The sequence below is a fragment of the Meleagris gallopavo genome, chromosome 4 (assembly GCF_905368555.1).
Source record: "Meleagris gallopavo chromosome 4, MGAL_WU_HG_1.1, whole genome shotgun sequence".
Taxonomy (NCBI): domain Eukaryota; kingdom Metazoa; phylum Chordata; class Aves; order Galliformes; family Phasianidae; genus Meleagris; species Meleagris gallopavo.
Window position 1 is genome coordinate 47,872,664 of NC_139407.1, and position 25,427 is coordinate 47,898,090.

The 25,427-nt window shown below is 36.9% G+C and overlaps 1 protein-coding gene across 2 annotated transcripts in view; it reads right to left on the bottom strand.

Moving 5' to 3' along the window:
* The window catches only part of GRXCR1 (glutaredoxin and cysteine rich domain containing 1), a 32,530-nt gene extending 7,361 nt beyond the window's left edge, over nucleotides 1-25,169 (bottom strand). The window contains exons 1-3 of one of the 2 annotated variants that reach the window (XM_003205851.3): nucleotides 24,723-25,118; nucleotides 22,225-22,227; nucleotides 1,507-1,746 (exon numbers count right to left, since the gene is read on the bottom strand). In XM_003205851.3, coding sequence (XP_003205899.1) covers nucleotides 1,507-1,746; nucleotides 22,225-22,227; nucleotides 24,723-25,118 — 639 coding nt within the window. Of the gene's footprint in view, nucleotides 1-1,506; nucleotides 1,747-22,224; nucleotides 22,228-24,722 lie in introns of both variants that reach the window. The other variant, XM_085221919.1, reaches the window with a different exon arrangement.
* Nucleotides 25,170-25,427: the final 258 nt, after the last annotated feature.

Consider the following 25,427-nt stretch of genomic DNA (forward strand, 5'->3'; position numbering starts at 1 on the left):
CTCTATACAATTGGTTCCCTCATTTCCTTTCCTTCATCCCTCATTTCTACACCTATGTAAAATATCCCATAAAATAGTTTAAAAAAAAAATTAATAAAGTTTAGTTTTAATAAAATTATATTACTTGCTACACTGTTGCTTCTCCATTAAAAACAAATTTCCCTTGCTATTCTTAAAAAAAAAAAAAAAAAAAAAAAAACAGTGAATGAATGGACTATCCATCATACAATAACGACTGTAATCAGGTTGAGCAAATAATTTATTCAATACATTTCAGTATTTTAAATTATTTCTTCTGGAAATACTCCAGACTGGAGCAAGATATTCTTGAACTTGGTCATAGCTCATGTGGATTAATTTATTTATATATTTAACATGCCGGTTAGGTGAGCAAAGCTTAGTCCAAATCCTGGTGAATTTTAAGCTGCTCTTGAAAGTAGCAGTGCCGTTCCTGGTCAGCTAGAGAGCTGTCTACCTCAGGACTTTGATAAAAGCAGTTACTGCTGTGAACTGAAATTCTCTATCTGCTGATGTCCACTTGCATGTTGCCCATTCTGCAGGTTCTGCAGCTGTCTGGTGAAGTGAGCTGCTCAGGGAAAGGCAAAGCAGTTTGGCAGAATCCCAGTCTCTCAGGAAAAGGGAGGAAGGGTGCCTGATTGTTCTTTGCATCCTCAACGTCAATTATGTGCTGTTTGTTGATTGCATTTTATTTCATTACTTAAATATAATACCAACAAACCAGCCCTGCTGTTTTTAAATACAGTTTGCCTCCACAAATCATAGACTCACTGTTGCTGCGAATTGCTACTTCTTTACCACTTAAGATTAATACCTTTTCTAAGCTCCCAGGCTATTTTGTTCATGTGTGTGTTTTTCTTTTTGCTTTAAAACTCTGATTCTTTTCTGAAAAACATTTCTAAAGAACAGGCCTGAACCAAATGGTGGTTTCCTTGCCCCAAAGTACAAATTTTAATTATAGTTTTCTACTCCTGCAACAGAGCAGCATTTGGGCAGTTTTTTCCCTTTTTAGTGCTAGATTTTAGGTATTAATCAATTCTTTATTTAAAACAATGTTTGGCTGATTATAGTTTCTTGATACACCACATAGTGCATGCTTAAGCTCTTAAGCCCTAAGCTGCTAGACAGGTCATATTCATTGCATATATTACTAAATGAAATAGTCCTGCAATGTGTATTAATTTCCCTGGGTCAGCCATCTTTCTCATGAAGAAAAAAAGTCAATTTATCTAGATTTTCATGGTTCCAATTACAAAATAAGTTTGTTTGTTTGTTTATTTGTTTAAGAAACACGGGATAGCTTAGATGAAATTACTACATCTTCCTTCCCTCCCTCCCTCCCTCTCCCCAGCTGTCTGTTCTGTCTTTGCACGAATCATACCAGTGTATACCAGAGTTCCTATCACTCTGACACTGCAAACAATCTCACTAATAACATAACAATTTACATTTGTTCTTCTAGACTTCATTGATTCATGCTTTACTTACCCCAAGGTAATGGCCATCAATAAACACAACAGGGAGGGATGGGGCTTCACACACCCTCCTGCATCTCTCATCAAGTTCTTTTCCATAATCGCTGTTCAGAGCAATATTTTTTTCTTCAAATTTAACTCTGTGGTTTTGAAATATCTTTCTAACCAGTTCACATCTTTCAAAAGTGGTTCTCACCACACGAAGGCTGGTGGTATAAATTACTATGCGGCCAAATTCTGGCACTGTAGACACCTGGAAAGAAATAAAATTAGTTCCCATTGCAGTTCATGAAATGTAAACAGTCTATTTCCCTGACTGCTGTAATAGCATGCGAATATTGAGCAATATCATTAAAATATTATTTAAGCACAAAAAATTTAAACAGTTTATCAACATAAGGTTGTCAATATTGTCAGGAAATAGACATATTTTAGATCCTGACGAGATTCCAAATGTTAATAAGTAATTGCCTTTTTGCTGTTGTGGCATGCACAGATTCACCAACATTCCCCAATCCGAAAGATGCATTGAGTTAGTTTAATTTCATTTGCAAAAGCACAAATTCTTCAAAGATCCAACAGAAACACTTTTTTTAGAGCTGTCTGATTCTGTTGAAAATGTGAGTCCTGTTTGTACAAACTGAATCTGGTAATGCCCATGCTAAATCCGAGCTGCTAGTTCAGGTATTAACAGTCTCCTTTAGGCAAGGACAAGAGCTTGAAGGAGATAGAAAATTCAAAACAAACTTGAGTCAACACTGACCTATTTTAGCTCTCTCCACGCTGAACTAGATCATGATTGCAGAAGTGACAGATATATCCCTAATTTTTAGTGAGGTATCCAGTCAAAACATTATAAAATCCAACCAACGCTGAAGAAAGTGCTTCTTACGCATATTCAGTGTTCAATTCCATTGGGCATAGTAAGTTACAATGCAGATTTGACGTTTTTCCACAGTTACTTAAGGTAAATTTTATACTTCATCTTTCCTTTTGCCAATGAAGATACTTGAGGAATGTAAATATTGCAGGGATATGAATTTTCCAGATCACTTAAAGATCACTAGAATTATAACTACAACCATATGCATTTTAGTGGGCAATTTTGGTAATAGGTGGACAGTTCTTAGAGGTCTTTTCCAACCTTAATAATTCTATGACGCTATCTGCAGTTTACCTGTTTTCCATCTCCCATCTCATAAAAGAGGCTTGTTGTGATAAGTCAGCATTAATTTCCTGTAGGAAAGAAGTTTACAAAAAGAGAACTAATTTTCACTATCCTATTTTCTAGCTATAATCTGTTATATCTCTCCTGCAGAATTGACTCTTCTCCAACATATTATTCACATATTCCAAGTGAGAGAATTAGCTTTTCCTCTGTTTAAAAGACAAGTACTCCACATAGATGGCCAAAAATTTTAGTAATGGTGCATAGGTCATACGAATGCAAAGTTCATCCTTTTCAGAAGTAACCAAAGGAGGTATTACAGTATTCTTTCAAAAGGTATTTTCATATGCTTTCACTCTTTTGAGTGAAAATACATTTTGGAGTGCAAAACTATTCAAAGGGTTGGAAATTCATGCTTCTCCATAGCGGTAATCTCTAGTGCTGTTTGTTCCCAGACAGCAGGGCTGACAGGATAGCTACAGACTGTCATTATCTAGCAAACCATCAGGGCTGTAGTGTCCCTGCAGAATACAAATAAGCAGTTGAAGACACGGAAAAAATGGAAAGTTGTAAAGTGATCTGGAAAGATATCAAGTGGAAGGTGTGTACACAGAGTCACTTTTATGCTTATCCCTTTATTTTTCCCCATTGTGGAACAATGAAGAAAACCCTAGTTTTCACTGCAAAGAAATACAAGGGCATTGAATAAATTATCATTTAGAAAAATTTTAATAAACATCTTGTTTTCTGTGCTATAAACATGTAAAACTTTTCCTAGGCAGGACTTTATCATATCAGGGAAAATCATTCCTGTCACCTGTCCTGAACCATGCTGTAAAAAGGGAGGCAAAGAAAATTAAAGAGATTTACAAGTTACTTGCTTAATGATAATCTATGTTCATTTGTATTTTGTTATCCATTTCAATAGTTGCAACCTGTAATGTTTATTTGATAGAATATGCTCTTGAAAGTAAAACAGCAGAATGATATTATAACGCTCTGCTTTTCATTCCTAGGCTGGAACTGAAGAATAAATAAATAAATAAATAAATAAATAAATAAATAAATAAATAAATGGCATGAATATTTACAGTTTAGTGTAAAAAATCCAAGTTAAAATAATCCTATATGACCCATACTTGCACAGAAAATTTTAGCTGTAGTTAAACAGAATATAATTCTCTGGTTAATGACCAGAATAAAACTTTCTTTAGGCTGTGGGAGTTGGACAGATGCATAAACCAAAAGGTTTGGAGTGACATACATACACTGACTGTTTTCTCACACCTGTGAGATTCTCACTGAAACCTGAAGGCTGTGAAAATCCTCTGGTCAGAGGGGGCAACTTTTGTGTCACATTCAGAAATTTCCAAGCACACAGGCCAAAGAGCATGTTCCAAAGAAGGTATCCATGTAGAAATACTACCAAGGGATTGAAGGCTTCAGAGGAAAAAAAAAAAAAATGTATTATCAACAGTATTCTGCATCATTTACAGCTCACAGGTTATCAGCACAGTGCTATCAAGTTCCACAGAAGCATTCAAAGGCACTGTCTGTTTTATTGCATCAGTATGAACAGCTTGTAGTTTGCTTGGGACCATCCAGCAGGAAGCAACAACAGCATGACCTGCATGGTTTCTTGGCACAGATGCTACTCTCAGTGACTTGGGAACAGCTGCCCTTTTTTCATTAAGAAAGAGAAAGAGAGAGAGAGAGAAAGAAAGAAAGAAAGAGAGAGAAAGAGAGAGACAGAAAGAGGAAGAAGGAAGGAAGGAAGGAAGGAAGGAAGGAAGGAAGGAAGGAAGGAAGGAAGGGAGGGAGGGAGGGAGGGAGGGAGGAAGGAATTAAAATGAATACTCACAGTAACAAAAAAAAACAACAAAGAAAAACACAAATTGACATAATGAGAAAGTAAGAATCATACAACTAAATGTATAAATAATAATATTAAAAATATGACATAAAACAAACAGTGAAAAGAAATGTAGTAAATAATAAACCTTTTTAATTCTCCCTCTGGATGGAAGATCTGAATGCATGTTTTACTCTCATTGGTGTGAAAAGAATATCTATTTACATTCATGCTCATAAATAATTAATTTCAATAGTGGTGTCACCTGAAAATTTGCACTTTTAATGTACTTGTTTCCAATAACTTATGAAAAACAAACTAGCAAACAAACAAGCAAACAAACAAACAAAAAATGTATTTTGCATTATAGGAGCAACTAGCTAAAACAGAATCTTTTTCTGTTAGGATTAATGGACTACAGTAATATTCTGGCAAAAGCTAAATTTCAGTGCTAACCTTTATTATATATGAGATTTTTAAAGGCTTTTACTATATTCAAATATAACATTCAACTAACATTATTCATCCTGTAGTGAATTGTTTCTTTGACCTAAATCAATGGCTAATATGCCCTTCTCTGTCTCAGAATATCATCTTTCAACATCTCAGAGTGTTCTACTGAAATATGCACCTCTTGGCTTTGTAATTAGATACTATCAGACTGGCAAAGTATCTCCTATCCACTAAGGTAGTTGAGGAAGAAACCTAGAGTGCGTTCTAAACCCTGCTCCAGAGATGTTTCAGTGAGTAAATGTAATACTCAAAGTCTAAAGAAAACATTGTGCAAGAAAAAAAGATGTATGTATAAAATTTTGTATGTATGCATGTATGTGCCTACTCATATATTTTTAACATATGCTTGCATATCTACAAGTTTTAAATTAAGCTGCTCAATTCATATTTGGTATTGCATAACTTATAGCTTGAATTAGAATCAGTACCTGACTGGCAAGAAGAATTACAATCTAGCTAATTTTCTGATCATTATTTGGACATTTTGTTTTCTCTTTACACTCAGAAATAGAAGGGACTAAATCAGCTATGACTTCATTGTTGATGAAATTCTGAAGAAAAAAAATCAGTCTAACCATTTAATTCCTGCAGGATTGAAAAGCTCTTACTATTGGTTATTGAAACTATGTATACTGGAAATATGATTTTAAATTTTAAAAATCACCAAAGTGTTTCTGGTTTTTATTATATTTCATTAGGACAACATATTCCAAAATGCATAGTGTTTAATGAAAAGCACACATTTCAGTATGACAAAGTCTAGGTGAAAATGTACAACATTATTTGAATGAGTTGGCTGGAGACTGAAAGTCAGTGTTGCAGAGAAAACTATCCAACGTCACACTATGCTAATGGAGTGGTGAACTAGTCTCTTTGATCTGCTCTTTTTGGTTGCCTATTTTGAATAAAGAATTTAATGGCATTTTTCAGAAGGAACTGGTTCCCAGACCAGAAGACCTCTCGCAATGAATAAATCTCATGTTCCAAAGTAACATAACTTTCCTTGACAGGTAAGGTTTGTTTACAAATACAGAAAGAATTGCAAATTGCCACAGTATGTACTTTCAGTACAAAATCACATTCTGTTCCTTTTTATTGTTTGTAGTAGCCTCCATAGGCTCTCACATTCCAAAGCACAGAGTGCACTTAATTTTAAATTTAAGCACTCTCTAATGTACCTTATTACATTAAAGCTGTTAATTCTGTTTGCATTGTCTTCAAGGACTCTATATCAACAACTGGGAAAATTCACAAGCTGAACTTCATTAAGTATAGAAATCTATGTATTTTTTAGGTCACAATAGAATAAAGACTAGTTTTCTGCAGCAGTGCTACTCAAACACTCGAGGTCAAAGCATGTACTGATCTTTTTTTAAATGCATCAGTTTGTTAATAGTACACTTTTCTTATCTAATTTGATACTTTCAGGGACCGTACAGGGACTTGGAGTCTGTGAACCTTTACATATTGGTGCGGAACTCCCTATTCTCCAGTTTATTGCCCTTTCCCCTTGTCCTGCCCCACAGACTACTGAAAAGAGGTTGGCCATGTCTTTTTGAATCCCACACAAGATATTTATAAACATTAATAAGATCACCTCTTTGTCTTCTTTTCTAAGGCTGAACAAACCCAGTTTGCTCAGCCTTTCCTCATAGGGAAGATGTTCCAGGCCCTTTATAATCTTTGTGACCCTTTGCTGGACTCTCCAGGAGATGTTTGTTTGTTTGCTTGTTTGTTTGTTTGTTTGTACCAGGCAGCCCAGAACTAGATATAGTACTCCAGGTGATGCCTGACCAGGGCAGAGTAGGGGGGGAGTATCACCTCCCTTGACCTGCTGGCCACACTCCTTTTCATGCACCCCAGGATCCCATTGACCTTCTTGGCCACCTGCACACACTATTGGCTCATCCAACGTTAGATGGGATTACAAGAAAAGGGAAGTGTTGCATTATTGCCCACTAAGACTGAAGAGGAAGAAAAAAGAACAGCTGAAGATACCTTTGTCCTCAGCAGTTTGGAGTTTTGTTTGCAAAAGAGTCTTTGGTAACAATATTCAACATTCTCATCTAACATCATGCAGTACTTGTTTCAGTTGTTGGAGGAAGAGGACTGAAGCCAGATAATTTGTACCTAGGTTGTCCGGTAACACATTGAACACACTGAAACAATTTTTAAGTATTTTGTCATGTGGAAAGTTTTAAGTAGGTAATAGTTGAACTGCTTACTCTAGGTGAGTGTTTCTATCTTTTACCTTCTTTCTACACCTTCCAGATCTCATCAAACTGGTAGAGCTCATCTTTCTTTATCTTTCAAGATGCCCTTACAAAGGCACTGTGAAAATACAACTTTAGAATGCACAAGACAAATAGCAATAAAGTATTAGAGCCAGGCATGTTGTCCCACAAGAAATCTTCTAACAGTTGGCCTGTAGAACCTAGACTACCAATAAATTTGAAACTTCCACTACCAGTAAAAAAAAAAAATCTTCATGATTGCATCCACAAGGGGAAAATCTGACATAAATCATGATGGTGCAATTCTATTAACAGCAGTAGCAAGAAAACATAATTACAGAAAATTTTCGATTAGCACATTCCTGTGCAAAAACAGCATATAATTACTTTTTTGGGGAAAATATTCAGTTCTTTGCCATTTTCAGCCTAAAACTCCATGCTCAGTTCTAAGGCAACTGTCAAGAAAAATCCAAACCAACTTTCAGCAAGTTACTGAAACATACTTTTTTTTGATTGATTGGTTAGGTAATTGAAACCTGGTATACTATCTTCCATTCTTATTATAATCTTACATGCAAAATATGTCTCCAGAGCCAAGTGTTTCCTGAATTATGTTGCAGACAAGTTCAGGATTTGGGTGTTGACCCATTGCTTTAGATAAGAGTATATCAACCACTGAAAGTCACAGAAAAGGTGATGCTAGGATGATTATTTTATATCAATCAGTTCAAGCACATTTGTAGTTTAGATCAATCCACAGGGCTTCTAATTTATAAAGTTAATGAAACTGCAATATTTCTTAGAACATAATACATAAATGAAAATTATCCGTCACTAAGAACGTTGATTGGAATGTTGATTTCATAGAATTATATTCTTGCTCTTGGGTTATTATTTTCTTCAGCACACATCCAGGAAGATTTACTTGAGTGGAGTTCCATGAGAGTTTCTCTATGTATTTATTTTACAGATATGGTGTTAGCTTGTCGGGTTAGAGAAATGGCCTCAAAGCACAAGAAGGTGCACTTGATTTTTCTGATATTGATCTTCATCTTCATTGAGAGCTTCTCAGTCTTCAATGGCAGGGCAAGAGCAATTTCACCTGTGTGTTCAATAACTGTAATGTCATGAAATGAACTGACTGGGGAATAGGAGAGTAAAGAAAGTTCAAAATTGCTCTGATACTGCTCATCAAACAGCCTGTTCATCTGTTTTAGTTTTCCTTTACTCTCCTCTTCCCTGATCAATTCATTCTGGAGTACCAAGATTTCCTATATAAGAGGAAGACTGTTGGGATTATTTTATTTATATAGTATTTGTGAAATGTTTTTTTTGTTTGTTTGTTTGTTTTGGTTTTGGTTTTTTTTTTTAAGATAATGAGCAACACTAATCTCTGAGATCTTTTCCTTATAGAAAAAATAACTTTCAGTAGGGACATACTGTTTCTGAAAAAATATTTTTTACTTCTCACTGATGTTTTACAGAATATTTAACAAGAACATGCTTGATGTCTATATTAACCTACACAGAACATATGATGCAAGCATCACCATGGGTCCTAACAATAATTTTTTGGGGGGAGACATGTCATGTTCACCTATGTGCCTATTCTGTGTTGAAAGATTTACTGCAGTATGCTATGAAACTAGCACACAAACAGGAAAACATTTGTTTTCTGCAGATGCAATAGTAGTAAGAGAGCTACAAGCTAATTTTAGTAACATTTGATTACCTGCTATGTTTGATAAATGGCATTCAGCTGAACAATCTGAGTGGCATTATAAACAACTTCTCTTTGGTGTAATTGCTGGATCAGGAAAACAAAATCTATACTTCTGCAAAACTGTGTTGCAGTGTTACAGGAGATGTAAACTCTCTGGTTTGCTTCTTAGGTCTTTGCATATAAAAGTATTACTTACAAATGCTTATTAAATTTGCATAGCATGTCTTAAGAAGAAGGCTATGCCAGTCAGACACAAAGGAGAAGAAATTCAGAAAAAATCAAAGGTAGAAAATGGAAAAAATTGCAAAACTTTGAATTCCCTTGACATCTGGATGGAAGTCCTAGTGAAAAATTATGCTAGAGATTGTTCTTCAGGTTGCAATAAAATTAGGAGGAGAATTAATCATAGAGGTGGCTTAAATGTGGGTATGTTTAAGTTGTAATCCAAAGAATCAAAAGGGTTTTTTTATGTTGGACACCAACAGGTGCTGCTGCAGCAGAATGTGAGAATGCCTTATTTCCTCCCATTCATATCTCATTGCCAGACTTTCTCTAACCTCTAATAGAAAACTTGTGTTTCCTTATTCCTTTCTCTTAACTTCAAAGAACTGATCAGCCTGTATCCAAAGCTTCCCTTCTTCTCCAACAAGCGTAATTGCTCTTCCCCCCTCTTCCAAGTCAAAGCCATCTCTGAGAATTTTATCATCCCATTTTCTTCAGGCCTGCAGAAGAGATTTGCACTTTCTTTAAAACTGCCAGCACACAGAAGCTTTCCTTTTCCTGCTCCTCACTTTCTGGTTTATTCTCTAGAGATAGTATATCACTGCCACACTTGACATGTCTGGCAGCTATTGAGGCAGTGATTTAAATGAAGTCCTTATTTTTGCATAAGATTTGCATAAGGTCAAAATTACAAAGCTATGCTGCAGGCTGAAAGAATAACTCACTGCTAGAGATTTCCCTGATGCCAGGTCAAGAACAGGTAGTGCATCCTACTTACCCTTCAGATGGAGCAAATGTTGAATTAGCCAAAGCGTAACAGAAGCCTAGTAGGGAACTCACAACAGAATAAATAGAAGAAATACATATCTATCTTAAGACTTGTGTGGGTAACAAATTGGGCAGGCTCAGTTTCTTCAAATATCCCAACAAGAATCTCTCCTCTCTCTCTCTAAAACAAAGTCCTGTCAATTGTAGCAGAATCCATCTGTGAATGATCTGTTTGCCTTTCTGGTGCAAACCAGTGCCATAAGCTGGACTAGAATGAGATAGAGTCAAAACCCTCAAAGTTTTTTATCAATCACAGTTTATTCCTGAAATGGGATGAATTCAAAGCATTTTTTCCTTTTCTGGTAGGATTGTTGAGGAATTCTCTGAACCCAGGCAAACACATGTACCTAACCATTTTAGCTCTGTCAACATAGGGGATTTAAAACTATTGTAGTGTACCTTCAAAGCCATCCCTGAAATCCTTCCAAACCCTAGCAATCAAACATTCCTCTCCTTTCTATCTGATATACTCCTAGTCACAGACATTGCATAGCTAGCACCTGAGATTTTTTATAAACTATTCAATTTGTCTGTGACAGTGCACCAGCCCTGATCCTTATTACCACCTTCCTTCCTTCAACTTTCTCCTTTGACCTGACCTTACAGACAAGTCTTGTACAGGTTGACAGTGAGCAACAGTACTGATAACATTCTTTCTAAAACAGATTAACAGCCACAAATCTGCTTCAAATTGGGGACTGAAACAATTGATAGCAGACACCTGGTTTGATAGCTGAGGACCAATTGAGCATGCAAAGCAATCATCCTACCCCATAAATAGTGAGCACCCAAGGCCTACTTTTAAGCTTTGGACCAGTGGTTGGGTGGCCTTGTTTGTGCAGGAGGGTTGAAACTAGATGATCATTGTGGTCCTTTTCAACCCCAGGCCATTCTATAAAGCTCTCTTGCATGGTAGCTGGCTGTATAATAGGATTTTCCCTTAGCAGGGATGCTTCTTGAGATTATGCCTGCAAAAAAATCCTTTACACCTTGACATCAAGATGCCTTTCTAATTCAGATCCTTGGTAAGTGACTAGTTGCTTATTCTAGACTTTGTTAGCTTCCCTAAGATCACCTCTTAGATTAGTAGTTTTAGGTTTTCTTAGCCTTGCTAAGGTCCCATCTTGTTTGATTTTGTGCATGTAATTCCTTAAATATAAATTGTTGACAAAATCTGGGTCTAGAAGTGAATTCAGCTGCACCCAGGCTCAATGCTTACTAAACAGTGTAATGTTATTTTGCTCTATGAACTATGTGACTGTTTATGGGTCTGAACATTCACTGTATTTAAAGTCACGTTATCTCCAGTAGCATGCCTGATCTATGCAGAGCTTTCAGGTTATACTTCTGAGAATTTATGTATTACATTAATAAGAAAGCAAAAGAAAAGATCTGAATTTCTACATTAATCACTTACGGCAGTTTATCTGCTGCTCTAAAGACAGAATGTGTCTGTGGCAGTTTATGCAGTGTGCTTTAGACATGAGAAAAGTATAGACACATTTAAATATCTGGAAAAATGGAAAGCCAAATAAAATAGGCAAACAAAGATGATAAATTCATAGCATATAATTCTTCCAATTTTTCTGTGTCTACTAACACAACAGAGAACAGACAAACTAGAAGATCTTTGCTACTTCTCCAAAATTCCTTGCAAATATAACTAACTAATTTAAGAGGGGGGGGGGGAAAAAAGTCTACTACATGTTACTTGAAGAAATGTTGCCATCAGTAAATTAAAAATGTATGACTGGAGCTGCATAGCATCTGCCTACCTAAAGCTGCTTCTGGAGGTAGTGAGGCAGGCCAGAGGACTGAAACAATGAATCACAGATGGATCATGTAAATTGTTCAGACTTGTGCATTTAATACTCACATTATTTTCAAGTCCTGGAAATCTAAGAGTGAGGTTTTGTTCTTGATGATATCTCCACTGTTTAATTTCCTATTGCTTAACAGTTGAGTTACTGCTTGGTAATAAAAGTTATGTGTAGCTGTATGGAGAAGAACTGTTATTAAACATTTGTTCAGCATTTATTTCACCTCTCTGTTTATTGCTGGTAACACTGAGAAACGAATAAAATGAGAGAGGATATTCAATAGAATAGAATGGATTTTCTCGAACAAGCTTTAATTTTATATACTTTTTTTCTGGGTCTTTTTATTTTCTAGTTCAAGTCTAAAGAAGAAGGTGGGCTTCAAATAAAAGAGTATGTAGGTCAACTTGAAAGAGCTCTGACTAGTGTTCAGTGTCTGGTCAATTACCCAAAAACAGAACTTTATCTATTCTTACTTGCTTATGTTTGAATACATGTCTGAAGAACCTAATAAATTACTAACTGCTTTTCTTGCATGCTAAATTACTATCAGTTCACATATTAGGTTTTCTTTTGGGCTTCCTTTTTATTATTATGAGTAGGATTTTTCAAATACTTTTTCTTGTCTGAAGTAGAAATGTTGTATCCTAGTACCTAATTGAACTCTGTTAAGAGTCCAATTGACTCTTAATTGACAAGTCAGTTCTAAGATTGACTTGAACTTATCATAATGACACACTGAATTACTACAAAAAAGCACAATACATTTGTCTTAAACAGCGTGCTCAGTTTCAGGGACCAAATCCTATCTTCTTCAGCCATAAGACAGCTTTTACTCTTCCTTATTTATCACGCTGCTCAAGATATCTGAGTCTTCAGTTGCCTATCCAGGTAGGATTATTGGAAAGCTTGTGTCCTACTTGAGAATATCTTTTAAGGATGGTTTTAGCCAGTAGTGAAGTAGATCAGGGCTTGCTGAGGGCTGCCAGATAAAGATAAAGCTGTTTGATACCTCAGATCATGTGAAAAAGTCAGCAAACAGCATGGCTCTGAGTGAGAGCTGTTTGAGCATGCTGCTCCTATCTGCCTATAATCACTGCTGCTTCCCTCAGTGGAACATTTCATACTGCAGGATCGTGTTGATCAGCAGCAAGTGCTGTTATGAAAACTAGTTTCTGCTCTTGCCAATTTCTTTTTAAATTCTTTTTAAATTGGCAACAACTTTGGGAAACTGTTATTTTTGTTTGCAGGTACATGAATTTTAAAAGAAAAGATTGCTACACCATCCTACTTGGTCAGATTGATTTCTGTTTTAAGAAATAATTATTCTTTATACTTTCTCCTGTCTTTCACTAATCCTTCAGTCTTTTCTAAAATATTTCGTGGGTAATCTTACATGCTGAAGAGGCATGTAAGGCAATAATAACATATATTGATCTCTGATAATTATTTTACACTTAAACAGAGGTGCAGTTAGCTCACACAGTGATCCTCTCTGCAGTTTCCAAACATCAGCTACAGTTCATCAAGTTAAAAGGTATTGCTGGCCTATGCAGGTGAACTCCAGTCTATTGAGCTTCTTGCAGATGGAATTCATCAAGTTGCTCACTGGAGAACAAACTGGTTGGTAGCTGGAATCCCATTCATGATGTGACATACCTCTGTTGTCTTTGCCAAAATGTGCTTCATATGATGCATGGAGTTTCTTCAATATACCACAAAAAAGAAAAATCATACAAAACAAAAGAATAGTCCATGACCTATATCTTATTTGTACCAGTGCTGCAACTGGTAATTTTCCTAGTGATAAAGATAATGCACAAGTACAAACTGTCATGAAAGAAAGCTCCTGTCATTTGGATTTAATCAGCTGGAAATTTACATTGTGAGTTAATTATGCCCTGGGGTCAGTCTGTCTTACAAAACAGAACTATTTCTGCTCTCTCAGACATCAGTAAAAGAGCAGAATAGCATAAATGGATTAAGGTACCACTTCTAAACTGCAATTAGCAGCAGGAGAAAACTCAATCATAATCCATTCTTTTTAATTTACCTTACTGTTCAATAAAGCATTGAACTTGCTGCTTGAAGGTCTTTTGCAGCTTAAATGTTTCTGTAAAAATCAGAGAAAAGGTTTTTAAATGAAGTCTAGTTTTGATTTGGAATATGCCCTGGAGTTTTTGAATCTGGCAGATATCAAGCTTTCTGTCAGAACTCATTGTTTTATTCCTATGAATGGCATCTAGAATGAGATGCACTGAGATTCTGAGACTCATAAGAAATATTGAGCAAAAACTGGGAGACCATCAGTCTCCTTGTGTGCTTCCTTTTCTTTTCCATATATCTGGCACTTAAGTGGAACATGGTGTGATTTTTATTTTTTTTTTTTCTTTCCCATGGCTCTATAAAACTTAACTTCTACCTGAAAATTCTACTCATCTGGGCTGAGATAAAGCAAGCTAACCTTTAACAAGTTATGTTATCTTTTTTCTACATGGTTAAGAAAAATGCAATTTTTTAGATGCATGCAGAGCGCTATACCAGCACTATGTTTTGAGTGAAACGAAGAGCAAAGTTGAGCTGTCCACTGCCTAAGAAAAGCCTTGACAGAGCACTGACTCTGCCTTGCCCTAAAACAACAGAACCATATCATTCAGTATGTGGAAGTGGTGAAAAGGAAACTCTTCAAGTTTTAGCACTTAGTTCTGTATTAGTATTGAGTGATGAAGGACCTAAATTACTTAACAAAATTGCAACTGTGCTCTCAACTATCTCCTTGTTACTTAATATCTAGACCTTTGATGCTTCAAATTCTGAGTAATTAATTGCTAGTTAAACACTCAAGATCTTACTTTATATTAAAGATACATCTGCATTGCACATGTATGGTGTTTTATTCCTTTTCTATTATGATGGATTCCTAAAAGAAAGGTAGAGCTGGAGACCTTCATGCAGACAAAGGAGCAGCTCCTAGACAGCATACATAAACTAGCTCTGCCCTGGAATAACCTGTACTGTCACTGCCAGCTTGGATGTACAAAAAGGGGAAGATGACTCATCCACCACTACTGTGTGAGCAAAAAAGAATCTCAGTAGTGCACAATTATAGACATTGTTGCCAGAAAAACCTAAGCTGTAGGATTTTTTTTTTTTTTGGTATTTTTAACCAGATAGATGAAACATCTGAAAATCAGAATGTGACAGGTTGTATCCTTCCTACCAGTTCTTCCACCTGTTAGACAAAATGTCTGCTGATGTAGTTATAATGTGTATATATATCACTTCATCAATTGGAATAACATTTTTTAGCAAGGACAATGTGAGCTTAATGCTCTGGTCTGAATCAGGACGTGGGCAATATGTATTTATTTTTTTTTTTAAATGTAAGTTGTTATTATTACTCATTTCCAACAGTAATATTCCTTCAATAATAAATGTGTTGTGGACAAAGAATATTAATGTAAATGCAGTTGCTATGATAGTTTACCCGCTTTTCTTTTGGAGCAATGCTTCCATTTTCCCTTCGCATAGATATTAATCAATCTCCTGCATCAAACATATATTGTTAGGGTAGTTTGGTTAGGTCATGGTTGGACTTGAAGATTTTCAAGGTCTTTTCCAACCTGAGTGATCTATGATTCTATACCTGTAACAACACTTATTCTAACATAGTGTCTGTTATTACTTCAAAAGGTAAACTGCTAGAGCTACTGTGGATGAAATTATCTGGTAGAAGACACTACATGTTTATACTGTTCCTAGTCAGTGGCAACAAAAAGACAATGTCACCTATATGCAGCTGCGAATATTGAGCTGAAAGAGTACTCTTTCAGTCCACAGTCTCTCTCATGAATATTTATGAGAACATGATGCACTAAGGAAGTTGTTAAAAGCCTGACCATCTAGCAGTTACCATCACCACCGCTGCAAAATTTTGAAGGCATTTGAGCAATCTATTTTCTGAACAAATAGTTTAGGAGGCGTCTTTTTTTAATCATCACGAATGTCTAAGTTTATGCCTTGGAGGGGCTGAGTTGGTGGTTATATTTTTGGACTACTGTAGAATTTAGAAGAGCAATTGGACTTTCCCAGTGCATGTTTGGAGATACGATTAAGGGCACTGGCCCACACCTGGAAAGGGATGTTCTCCAGAAACAGATTCTAAGACCTGCTATATGTGGAAGGAACTCTACTGTTAATGGTTAGAACTTCTCAGTTGTCACTATCGGTCTGTCTCTTGTGACATTTTACACTTGAATAAAATGCTTCACAGCTGTCTGCATGGCCAGGAGGGAGAGTCCTTGTCATCTGGGATGTGAGCAGCCAGGCAGGAAAAGAACATTTTATTTTAAAGGCAGCTGTAGAAACAGACTGCTTTCTTCACCACAGAAGTTGCACATGGAAATAGATATTTACTAAGTAATATTGCATGACTCTTATCTATTCTTAATGTCTTTAAAACTTGTATCAGTCTTCAACCCTAAAAAAGGTATTTCTTTGCCAGCAAATTGAGTGATTTGTCATTGCAAGAGAAAATATTGCACTTAGCTTTACCTTTGTAGCAATAATGGCCAGTAAGTTTTCCTATTTTTCTTTGTAATGAGGGGAGTGAGCAAGTTTGCATGTGGTGTTACTGTGGTACAGAAGACATACTGTTTTGACATTTCTGATGGATGCTGTCTCTAGATATTCTTACAAAGAAAAATTGCACTAGGTTTGTTAAAATTATTTTCCAAAATCTGTACTAGCAATGCAGATGGCTTTTCTGTCGTCTTTCTTATCATGTGTGAAATTAGATCTCACTGACTCTAGCTGCTCATCTGTGACCATTTCTGTTGCTTTATATCATTGAAGGCATAAAGACATACCGTAGCAAGCTCTCCAGAATACAAGTGTGCAAAGATCTGCCATTTTGGCTGAAAAGCTGTATTTTTTAATACCTGTTTTCCAAATCACCAGCCTGAGGATGCTGCCCTAATTACTATTTACATTATAAGGTTTAGAAGATTTTTAGTAAGATTTTACTTTTGTGCTTTGTACTACCTAGCGTGGATGTCTTCATGCATGAAAGTAATACTCTTCTCTCTGACAAATTACATTCTAAAGCACATTTTATTGCACTTAAGCTAAAGATTTATGGGTTGTCAAACTTAGCTGTCACAGATTAAAACTCCAGGCAAAAAAAGCAGCATCTCTTTAACCATTTAGTTGTTCCAAACTGCTAATAGCACACCTTGTGCTGGCGCAATAAACTGTCAGCAGTACCAGACAAATGTCAGAGCAGGCTGTTGACATACTAGAACTGTCCAGCAAATGTTATCTGTAAATAATGCATTACTTCATTTCTTCTCCCTTAAGGAGGAAGGTAGTCCTTAATGACACCTACATGACAACTGAACTGGCAGCAGGTGATTCCTGAAATGTGCTTTTGGGCAACTGCTAAAATGCAGTTTTCCTGGGTCACTGTAACAGAGCATTTATATGGCACACATACATTTGTGTTTGTCTAACTAGATTTTGCAAATATCAATTTTGCAAATCTTAATGAAGAACTGAAGAAATTCTAGGTTCTCTGAACTACAAGGAATTGTAGTATAATTAATTTGCTAACAGGTACAATGCCTTTTGTGGCATGAAATGAAATCTTTAGTATGTGATTGCAGAACCACACCACCAAAGTACATAAAATTCCTCACTCTTTGAAACTAATATTTCTGGGGGGAAAAAAAAAAAGATTTGTTCTGTCCTCATCATAATCATATTTTTGCAGTTGCACAGCTGTGTGATTGTACAAACTAGTGACAAATTGGGCCAATGTAGCAAAATATTTCCTTCCTTGATCGCAAATATAACTAAAATATACCTCACCTGAGATACTCAGGTGCAGTGAAGACCCTTAAGTATCTGATTGTGAGGTAATTAATTTGCTCTCAGTGAATGTACAAAACTGATACTGGTAATTAACATAATAGGATGGTTCACGTAACTTAGATCAAGAGGATGAGAAACATATATGGCATTTTCACCTTAAATGTCTCAGCTTATGACTCTTCAGTTCAGAGAAATTCCCAAGGCCAGCATGCTTAGGAATCTTGCACAGTACAGTCGGGAGGCATCACGTTCCATTTGGCATTCATGTTCATTGCCAGAGAGCAAGTACACTAGTTTGTTCTTTCAAAAAGAAGGCATACAGAGAAGTGGCAGAACGTTTCTATTTGCAGTCTTTTGAATCATGTCTACATACATTCAATCTCATCTCTGCCTCTGGTCCCTAACAAGCAAGTTACAGGGTCTTCTAATATGCTTCCATGTTAAACAAATGTCATCACGCTATAATGCTTAAGTGGGAGGAATAAAGAAACAGGAATTGAGCATGATGCTGAACTATAATATTTGGGATGGCAAGCTGAGAGTCAGCATGCCTGTCCCCCACTCCTGCCCCAGTAACTTATTCATGCTGTCTTGTGACAGCCTCACTTGGAGCCCAACTCCCACCACTGCCTCCTGCAGACACATTCTGTAGCAAAGAAGCATCTGCTTATATGCATTTTGTGTAGGATCAGATTCACTGCACGTGCTCAGAGGACACCTACTGCATGAAGACCTGCAGGTGAAGCAGGCAAGGGAAAGCCTGTTTTGTGGTTCACACACGGTGTGTAGGAGGGAGCTGTCAGGTCCTGTCAATGATGTGATTCAGAGGCATGGCCAAGGCAGATCATTAGTCAAATTTTCATTTAATAAAAGACTGTTACTGCCTTTCAGACAAGGTGGTTTGGAAAATCAATTTTGGATGAAGTCCTTCTTCAGAAGCCTATTTTTTTTCATTTTGGAGTTTTTTAATCTATACCTGAAGTCATAATTGGCTCTAGTATTACATATATGTATCCAGTCAATAAATTTTCACTGCAGCATAAGCTTAACTTCTTTGCTCTCTCCTTTGTTATGCAAAGAAAAAGGCCAGGGGATGAGGCTTATTAACAAATCACTCTGGGAAAGTAGCCATCTGGTGTAGGCTTCACAAAGGAGTACCTCTGCTTTTTCCAGTGGGCTGCATGACCTGCTGGGGCCATTGTTAGAAGCTGCTTTCTCACCAGCAAAAAGGATAAATTGCAGAGTCCAAAACAATCTTCTCACTGCTGTCTGCATCCTGTTCCTGGCAGAACCTGGCTATGCTTGAGACTTGAACATCAAGGTTGTTTACAGACTGTGCTGGGAAGCATCATTCAACCTGTTTTGGGGAAGGATCACAACACCACACGCACACACAGCAATTTTGAGGCTTCGCAGTGTGCTGGCAGGTTAGACTGACATCCAGGATGTGCTAATCAGACTGCTAGCATAAAAGCCTAGTAATTTTTTTTTCAGTTACTGATTCTGTCTTGAAGGGGTGACAAATATAACTGTGGATATTTTGCTTAGCTTCCTAATACGAGTATATTGGAAAATCAAGACTTCTCTTACCTGCATTTTTTCTAAAAACAGACAGCTTAATCTTGTTGGACTCAAAGCCTATACAACACTTCCAGAGGTTTATGTAGTTTATAGTCTGATTACTCATCATTTTGAATCTTAAGTCAAATATGTGTTTTACAAGTCCAATAATGGCAAATATTAAAATATCATTAACGGTCCAATAAGTCTTATCTGAGTTCAGTGTTTTATTGCTGATTTAAAGGAGAACATGACAAAAATAAATACTAATATTCTAAGTACTGACCAATTCCAGGCTCCAGTTAAAAGTGCACAGGCCTAAACATCTAGTAATGGTCTTAAGTTGCACCAGGGAAGGTTCAAGTTGGATTTTAGGAAAAATTTCTTCTCAGAAAGAGTAGTAATGCACTGAAACAGGCTACCAGGGAAGTAGTGGAGTCACCATCTCTGGAGATGTTCAACCAACATGAAGATATGGCACTGAGGGACATGGTTAGTGGGCATGGTGGAGATGGGTTGATAATTGGACTAGATGATCTTAGTGGACTTTTCTAACCTTAATTATTCTGCTATTCTGACATTTTTTAGGTAGTGGCTGTGCAGCAACCAGCTCTGGAAATCACTTTTTTTTACAAATGTAACTTTCTCAATGGTAGTGATTTTGCATCATCTGTCTTCTTTGGAAGATCATTGTATTTGCTGCTATCTTTCATTTTATTTTCTCTGTGATTTGGTGTTAGCCAGCCCTTCTAGTTTCATAAGATCTGCATGTCCTGAGGTGTATTCATTGTTCCAGGTCACTAACAAGTAAAGAGAGGGGACTACACATCTAACCACTTCAGAAGCTCTCGTTCTCATTACAAACTTCCACCTGATTCTTAACTCTTTCCCATTTCTTTCTCTAAGTATTAATAAGTTTTATCTCACTGAATATTGACTTGTACTTTGAAACCTTAAATGTTAGCTCTGCCTGAAATACTGCACTGGTATCCAGTGCAAACTTAACTAAAGTTCCAGCGCAACTTAAGCAAACACATTATGTCTCTCTTCTCCCTCATCCCTTCTGATGCAGAATTCACAAAGGCATTAATCAGGTTTGTTAACTAGGCTTGTCCTTTCATAATAGACGTCAGCAGCCCAGCCTGAACATGAGATCTGTAGCTAATTTAGCAGAAAGAAATCTTTCAGAGTATGCTGGAAGGCCAGAGAAGTGTATAAGCATGAGATTAGAGGAAGAGACACATGCCGAAATGTGAAAATGAGGGAGACCTGTGTGAAGCCTTTGGCTGAGTTCCATCACTGCACACACTGGGTGGGAAACCAGCTCTGGCATGAAATGATCATTGCACTACTTAGTAGTGCCAGGGAACTCAAGGATTTTGGCTTGCCATTTATTTCAAGGAAACAAGAATAATTTGTTCTAATTTTCTACAGGATAACACAGGATGCATCCATCATGCATCATATTTTAAGTGCTCAAAAGTAAGTTAAATATAAAAAAAAAAAAATAAAGTAGTAATGTGTTGATGTAAGATAATTATTTTAGATATGCAGAGAAGAGGTTTATGGGAGCAACTAGCAGGTCAGACCCCCAGCTCCAGAGCTGCTGGAGCTGTCAGTTTTAATGTTTCAGCAGGAGATAATTTCACTTATTTTGAGTGTGTGTGTGAACAGGAAGGCCAAGAGCTCTTGTTCCTTTCCATTATTCAGTTTTTTGAACTGTGCACATTTCTTGTGGGTAAAATGTTTCCAACCATTTAATCACGGCAGCCCGTAAGAATGAGCTGCCCCTCAGGTCCCACATGAGGTGTATGTAGAGGACACGTGGGCAGGATTGCAGGATGGTATGGGCTGGACTTGGTATTGGGATGGACTGAGCTCTGGATAAGATAGGCTGTACGCTGGGGAGCTGTAGCTGCCTGCCCCTTTGGAAGATGCCTGCCACAGGAATGTTCTCCTTGTGGCAGCTGCCTCTGCACTGAAAAAACTGGAGAGATTGCCACATAAACTGTGCATCCCAGAAGGTGATTTGGGCTGGTTTCTTCTCATCTTTCTGCCCCTAGCATGTCCTGCCTTGGAACTGAGTTGACAACCCACATGCATGCTGTTCTGCCTTGTACCATGGAGACATCTCACTGACAAGGACACAGGATAGTTGTTGGACAGGCCAATATGTTGGACCTAGTTTATCATCTTATGGCACAGCAGAAATGAGGTCCCTGGTTGTGCTGGTGATGGAAGTGCTCAGCACATGGTTGCAGAAATACATAGCTGAGGATGCACATCTACTTGGCAGTAGACATTCTTACTCAGAACAGAGTTTTATCAAACAATAATAACAAAATTTCTTCCTATAAATATTTCCTGTATTACATATTTCATACTACTCACATTTCCAAGAACTCCAGAAAATACGAAGTTTTTTGGATAAGAGTGTGGTGGGGAAGTGCTGCCTGAACTAATTCTGTAGAAGGAGTGTGGTTAGCAATTGTGGAAAAAATATTTTAAAGGACAACTATTCCATGGAATATTAAAAATACACGAGTGCTTTTATCACAGGTATACTACAATATTTCTGAATTTCAGACATCTATGCTCTTGACTAAATGACTTAACAAAGCTCAGTTAACAAATTCCTTTTTATCCCTAGATTGTCTGAACTAAGTGCCTCTCCACTACCCCACTTGGAGATTTTGGATAATAGGATAGTAGAGGGACTCCTAGATGTAATTTGAAGAATCATAATAATGATGCTGCAGAAAAGCTCAAAAAAAAAAACCACTACTTCATGGTCACAAAACACTCATGCTCAGTATTTGCCTTCTTCCACGCACATTTTAGTCAATAAATGATCCATTAAATACTAAGTGCTTGCATTCAAGAATTTATCAGTACTTGGGATTCAGGACTGTCAAGATGAATATATCGTGAGATTCCAAGTACCTGCTTTGACTCTGAGCAATGTATAATGAGATGATCTACTGCTAAATCAACAGAGGGGCAGAGACAAGTTTTTCACATGGTTAAGAGATTCCATATATGTCTTAGCTACTTTTACACATTAAGTGCTGCTTGCCTAAGAGAAGTGGAATGTAACTGCAGATGGCCTCACAATCAAGAAGAAAATTTAGGAAAGTGCCCAGATTGAGAGATTTTTTTTCATTTATATCTTCTAACATAGATGTTTCTATTTTATTGAATCTTTGAATGGAGAACTCTTGTTGCTCTTTAAGTGGTATTACTGCAAAATCAATTGTCCAGAACATACTTGCAGAAAACAAGAAGTTATCCTACAACATCATCCTAAAAGTTGTTACTCATTTGAATCTAGATAGAGTATGATCTTATTTCACATCAAGATCAGGCCATTTTCAATCAGCACCAAATACAAACTTTGTGTTTTGCTCTCCTCTGTGCTTACCATGTAGCACAGAAAATTGGTTCACTATATGACTTAAAAGATATGCAAACAATCATTCTCAGTACACTTTAAAATTTTATCTGAGAAACAGGAACTTGTTTGTGACAAAGCCTTAAATCTCAATGTTCTCTGCATCATTGAATATATCTCTTTGATCCACAGGCGCTTGAGGTAAGTTTACACAGTTCTAGGAATCAGGCATCTAGATCTGCCTAAGCAAGAAGCTGTACTTCTCCCCATACATTGTCCTCGTCTGCCTTCAAAATCTGTATTATTATTGCTTTTGCAGTGCTTCTAGTTTCTTAAATCTATTTAACCGCTGTACAAAGAACTGTTGTTCATTTCCATCTAGGTTAATTTTCCCAGTTTCTTATATTGTAAAATACTACAAATTAAAAATCCTTATCACTTTTTAAGTTATTATTTTACCAGATCTTATTATGGACAGCTATGGTTGACTTAACTATATATCATTTTCTGAAGCTATCAGATAGCTATGACTACTCTTAAGCCTTCCTTTCTTCTGGCAAAACATCTCACAGAGATAGTGCTGATCTGCTAGGAATAAAACTTCATTACTATCCAAGAATATTAACTTCAGTCCCTGAAACTCCGAGTCTAGAACTGGAGATAGAAACAGCAAGACAAGAGAGTTGCTAATTGAGGTGTAAATGCCTACAGACGGTTCCATTTATTTTGTTGATTCAAATTTCTTAGCTTGGTGTCAGTGATGCAGTAGAAGGAAGAATTTATGTGGTAATGAGGCTGGTAGTGAGGTGAGATAGTATACTCTGTAGCAAAACAACATGGAATGGGATTTAGAATCAGGGCTGGAAAACACAGACATTCCCCAGTTAAGACTTCTTAACTCATTCTTAATTACAGAAGTCCTCATTGAGTCCTCATTCTGTCAGAGTAGGGAAAGCCTCCAATTAATACATATAGGGAAAGCAAGCTATGTGACTGCTCTGTGATAAATACAGGCATTACAGCTATTCCATCTACAGCCATCTCTCAAATAAACATCATTTTGGACAGGAATACTAAGTACTGCACAGGAAGTAAGTTCATATATAGTAGCAAGACAGTGTCAGTTAGCAGCCATTCCTAAAGTGTTATGAAATGACAATTTCAAAGTAACAAAGAACTTTTAGAATGTTTCATTTTAATACAAAAGAGCAATAATTACTATCATCAAAATCTTCGTGTTTTAGAACTGCACACTTTTTTTAAGAATGATGCATTGAAGTAAACTATAGGCAATTTAAATTGAGCAGTGTAATCCTGGGTTATAACAAACTTTAGAGTTTGTTTCCACACCTGTTGTTCTTCTGATTGAATATTAAAGATTTAAAGACCTGAATATTATATCTAGATCATTTATATATATTAAGTAACATTTTTAGAACTTTATCTCAATTTTTTTTTTGAGATCTGCCTTTCTCTAGCTGAGGGGTAAATGTGGCATATACCGTTTCAAATACAGATATTCTGCTCCTTCAATAAAGTGAATGGAAAACAGACATTAATGAAAGAGACCTCCAACTAAGATTTCATTCCTCTGAAATTTTCATGTGGGAAAACAGTCATTGCTGCCATCTTGCATCTAATTTGATCTACTTTGCAGATTAAACACAATGGAATTTACAAGTATACATATTTATATTGCAAACTCATTAGAATTAATATAACAGGAGTGGAAACACAACACGTCTCCATACAGATGAACTGTGCAGATCTCTGGTTAATTCTTCCATTTCTTTCCTGATTCTGACATAGGAAACACAACATACCCCGTCCTAGTCATCACATTTTAGGTCAGTTTTGAAAGAAAAACTTCATAGAGCAATGAGCCTCTGCATGCAAGAGCAGCCAGTGGATTGCAAGGGAAATGAGGCAGAACTGAATTCAGAGTCTGAAAAATCATCAATGAAAGAGCTCTGGACAAAGGAAAATAATAATGTGAGGAGCTGAAAGAGACAGATGCTGGGCTTGCAGCCAGCTGAACTGCATCACTTACCTGAAATATTTTTGACAAGTTGTCAAAGAGGGCTTGACCAGCACTGACTTTGTGCTTGACACCTCTGACTGTGCCATTTTTGCTGAGAATGTTGACTCGCTTTGTACCAAAACCCTTCTCTTTCGTGGCTCGGACTAAAATGAGTAAGTCATCCTGCTCATTTTCATTTTCATCGCACTCAGAGCCACCATGCCCATTCTGCTGGCCCTCTACCTCGCTCAGCCGGCTGGTCTGGTCAGTCTCTGAGCTGCTGGTGTATTCAGAGTCCAGTGAGTCGGTGGCCTCCCCATCAGCATAGACCTCCTTCAGCACTCGGCCACTGTGTGAGGATGCCACACGGAACCGCACTTTCCTTGACAGCCTCTCATTTTCTGCCTTCACCTCACCCTTAAACATGGTCTCTTCCACTGATATAAGCAGTTTGCATTGTTCCAGGGTGGTGTCCATCGGGTCTGCCAGTTTGTCACGCTTAACAACAATACCAGCGCTGTTTTCTTCTGATGAGGATTCTCATATTAAGCCAGAGAGGATTCCCAAGAACCTACGCTGCTATTCAGCGGTTAATAATGAATGTGTTTGTGCTATGGTTACCTTTAAACTAAAACCTGTAAAATGATATCATCAATTAAATATTAAAGAGCCATTGTGTAGTTTTTAGCACTAAGGAAGAAAGGGAGAAATTGTATTATTGGAATAAAACGTCGG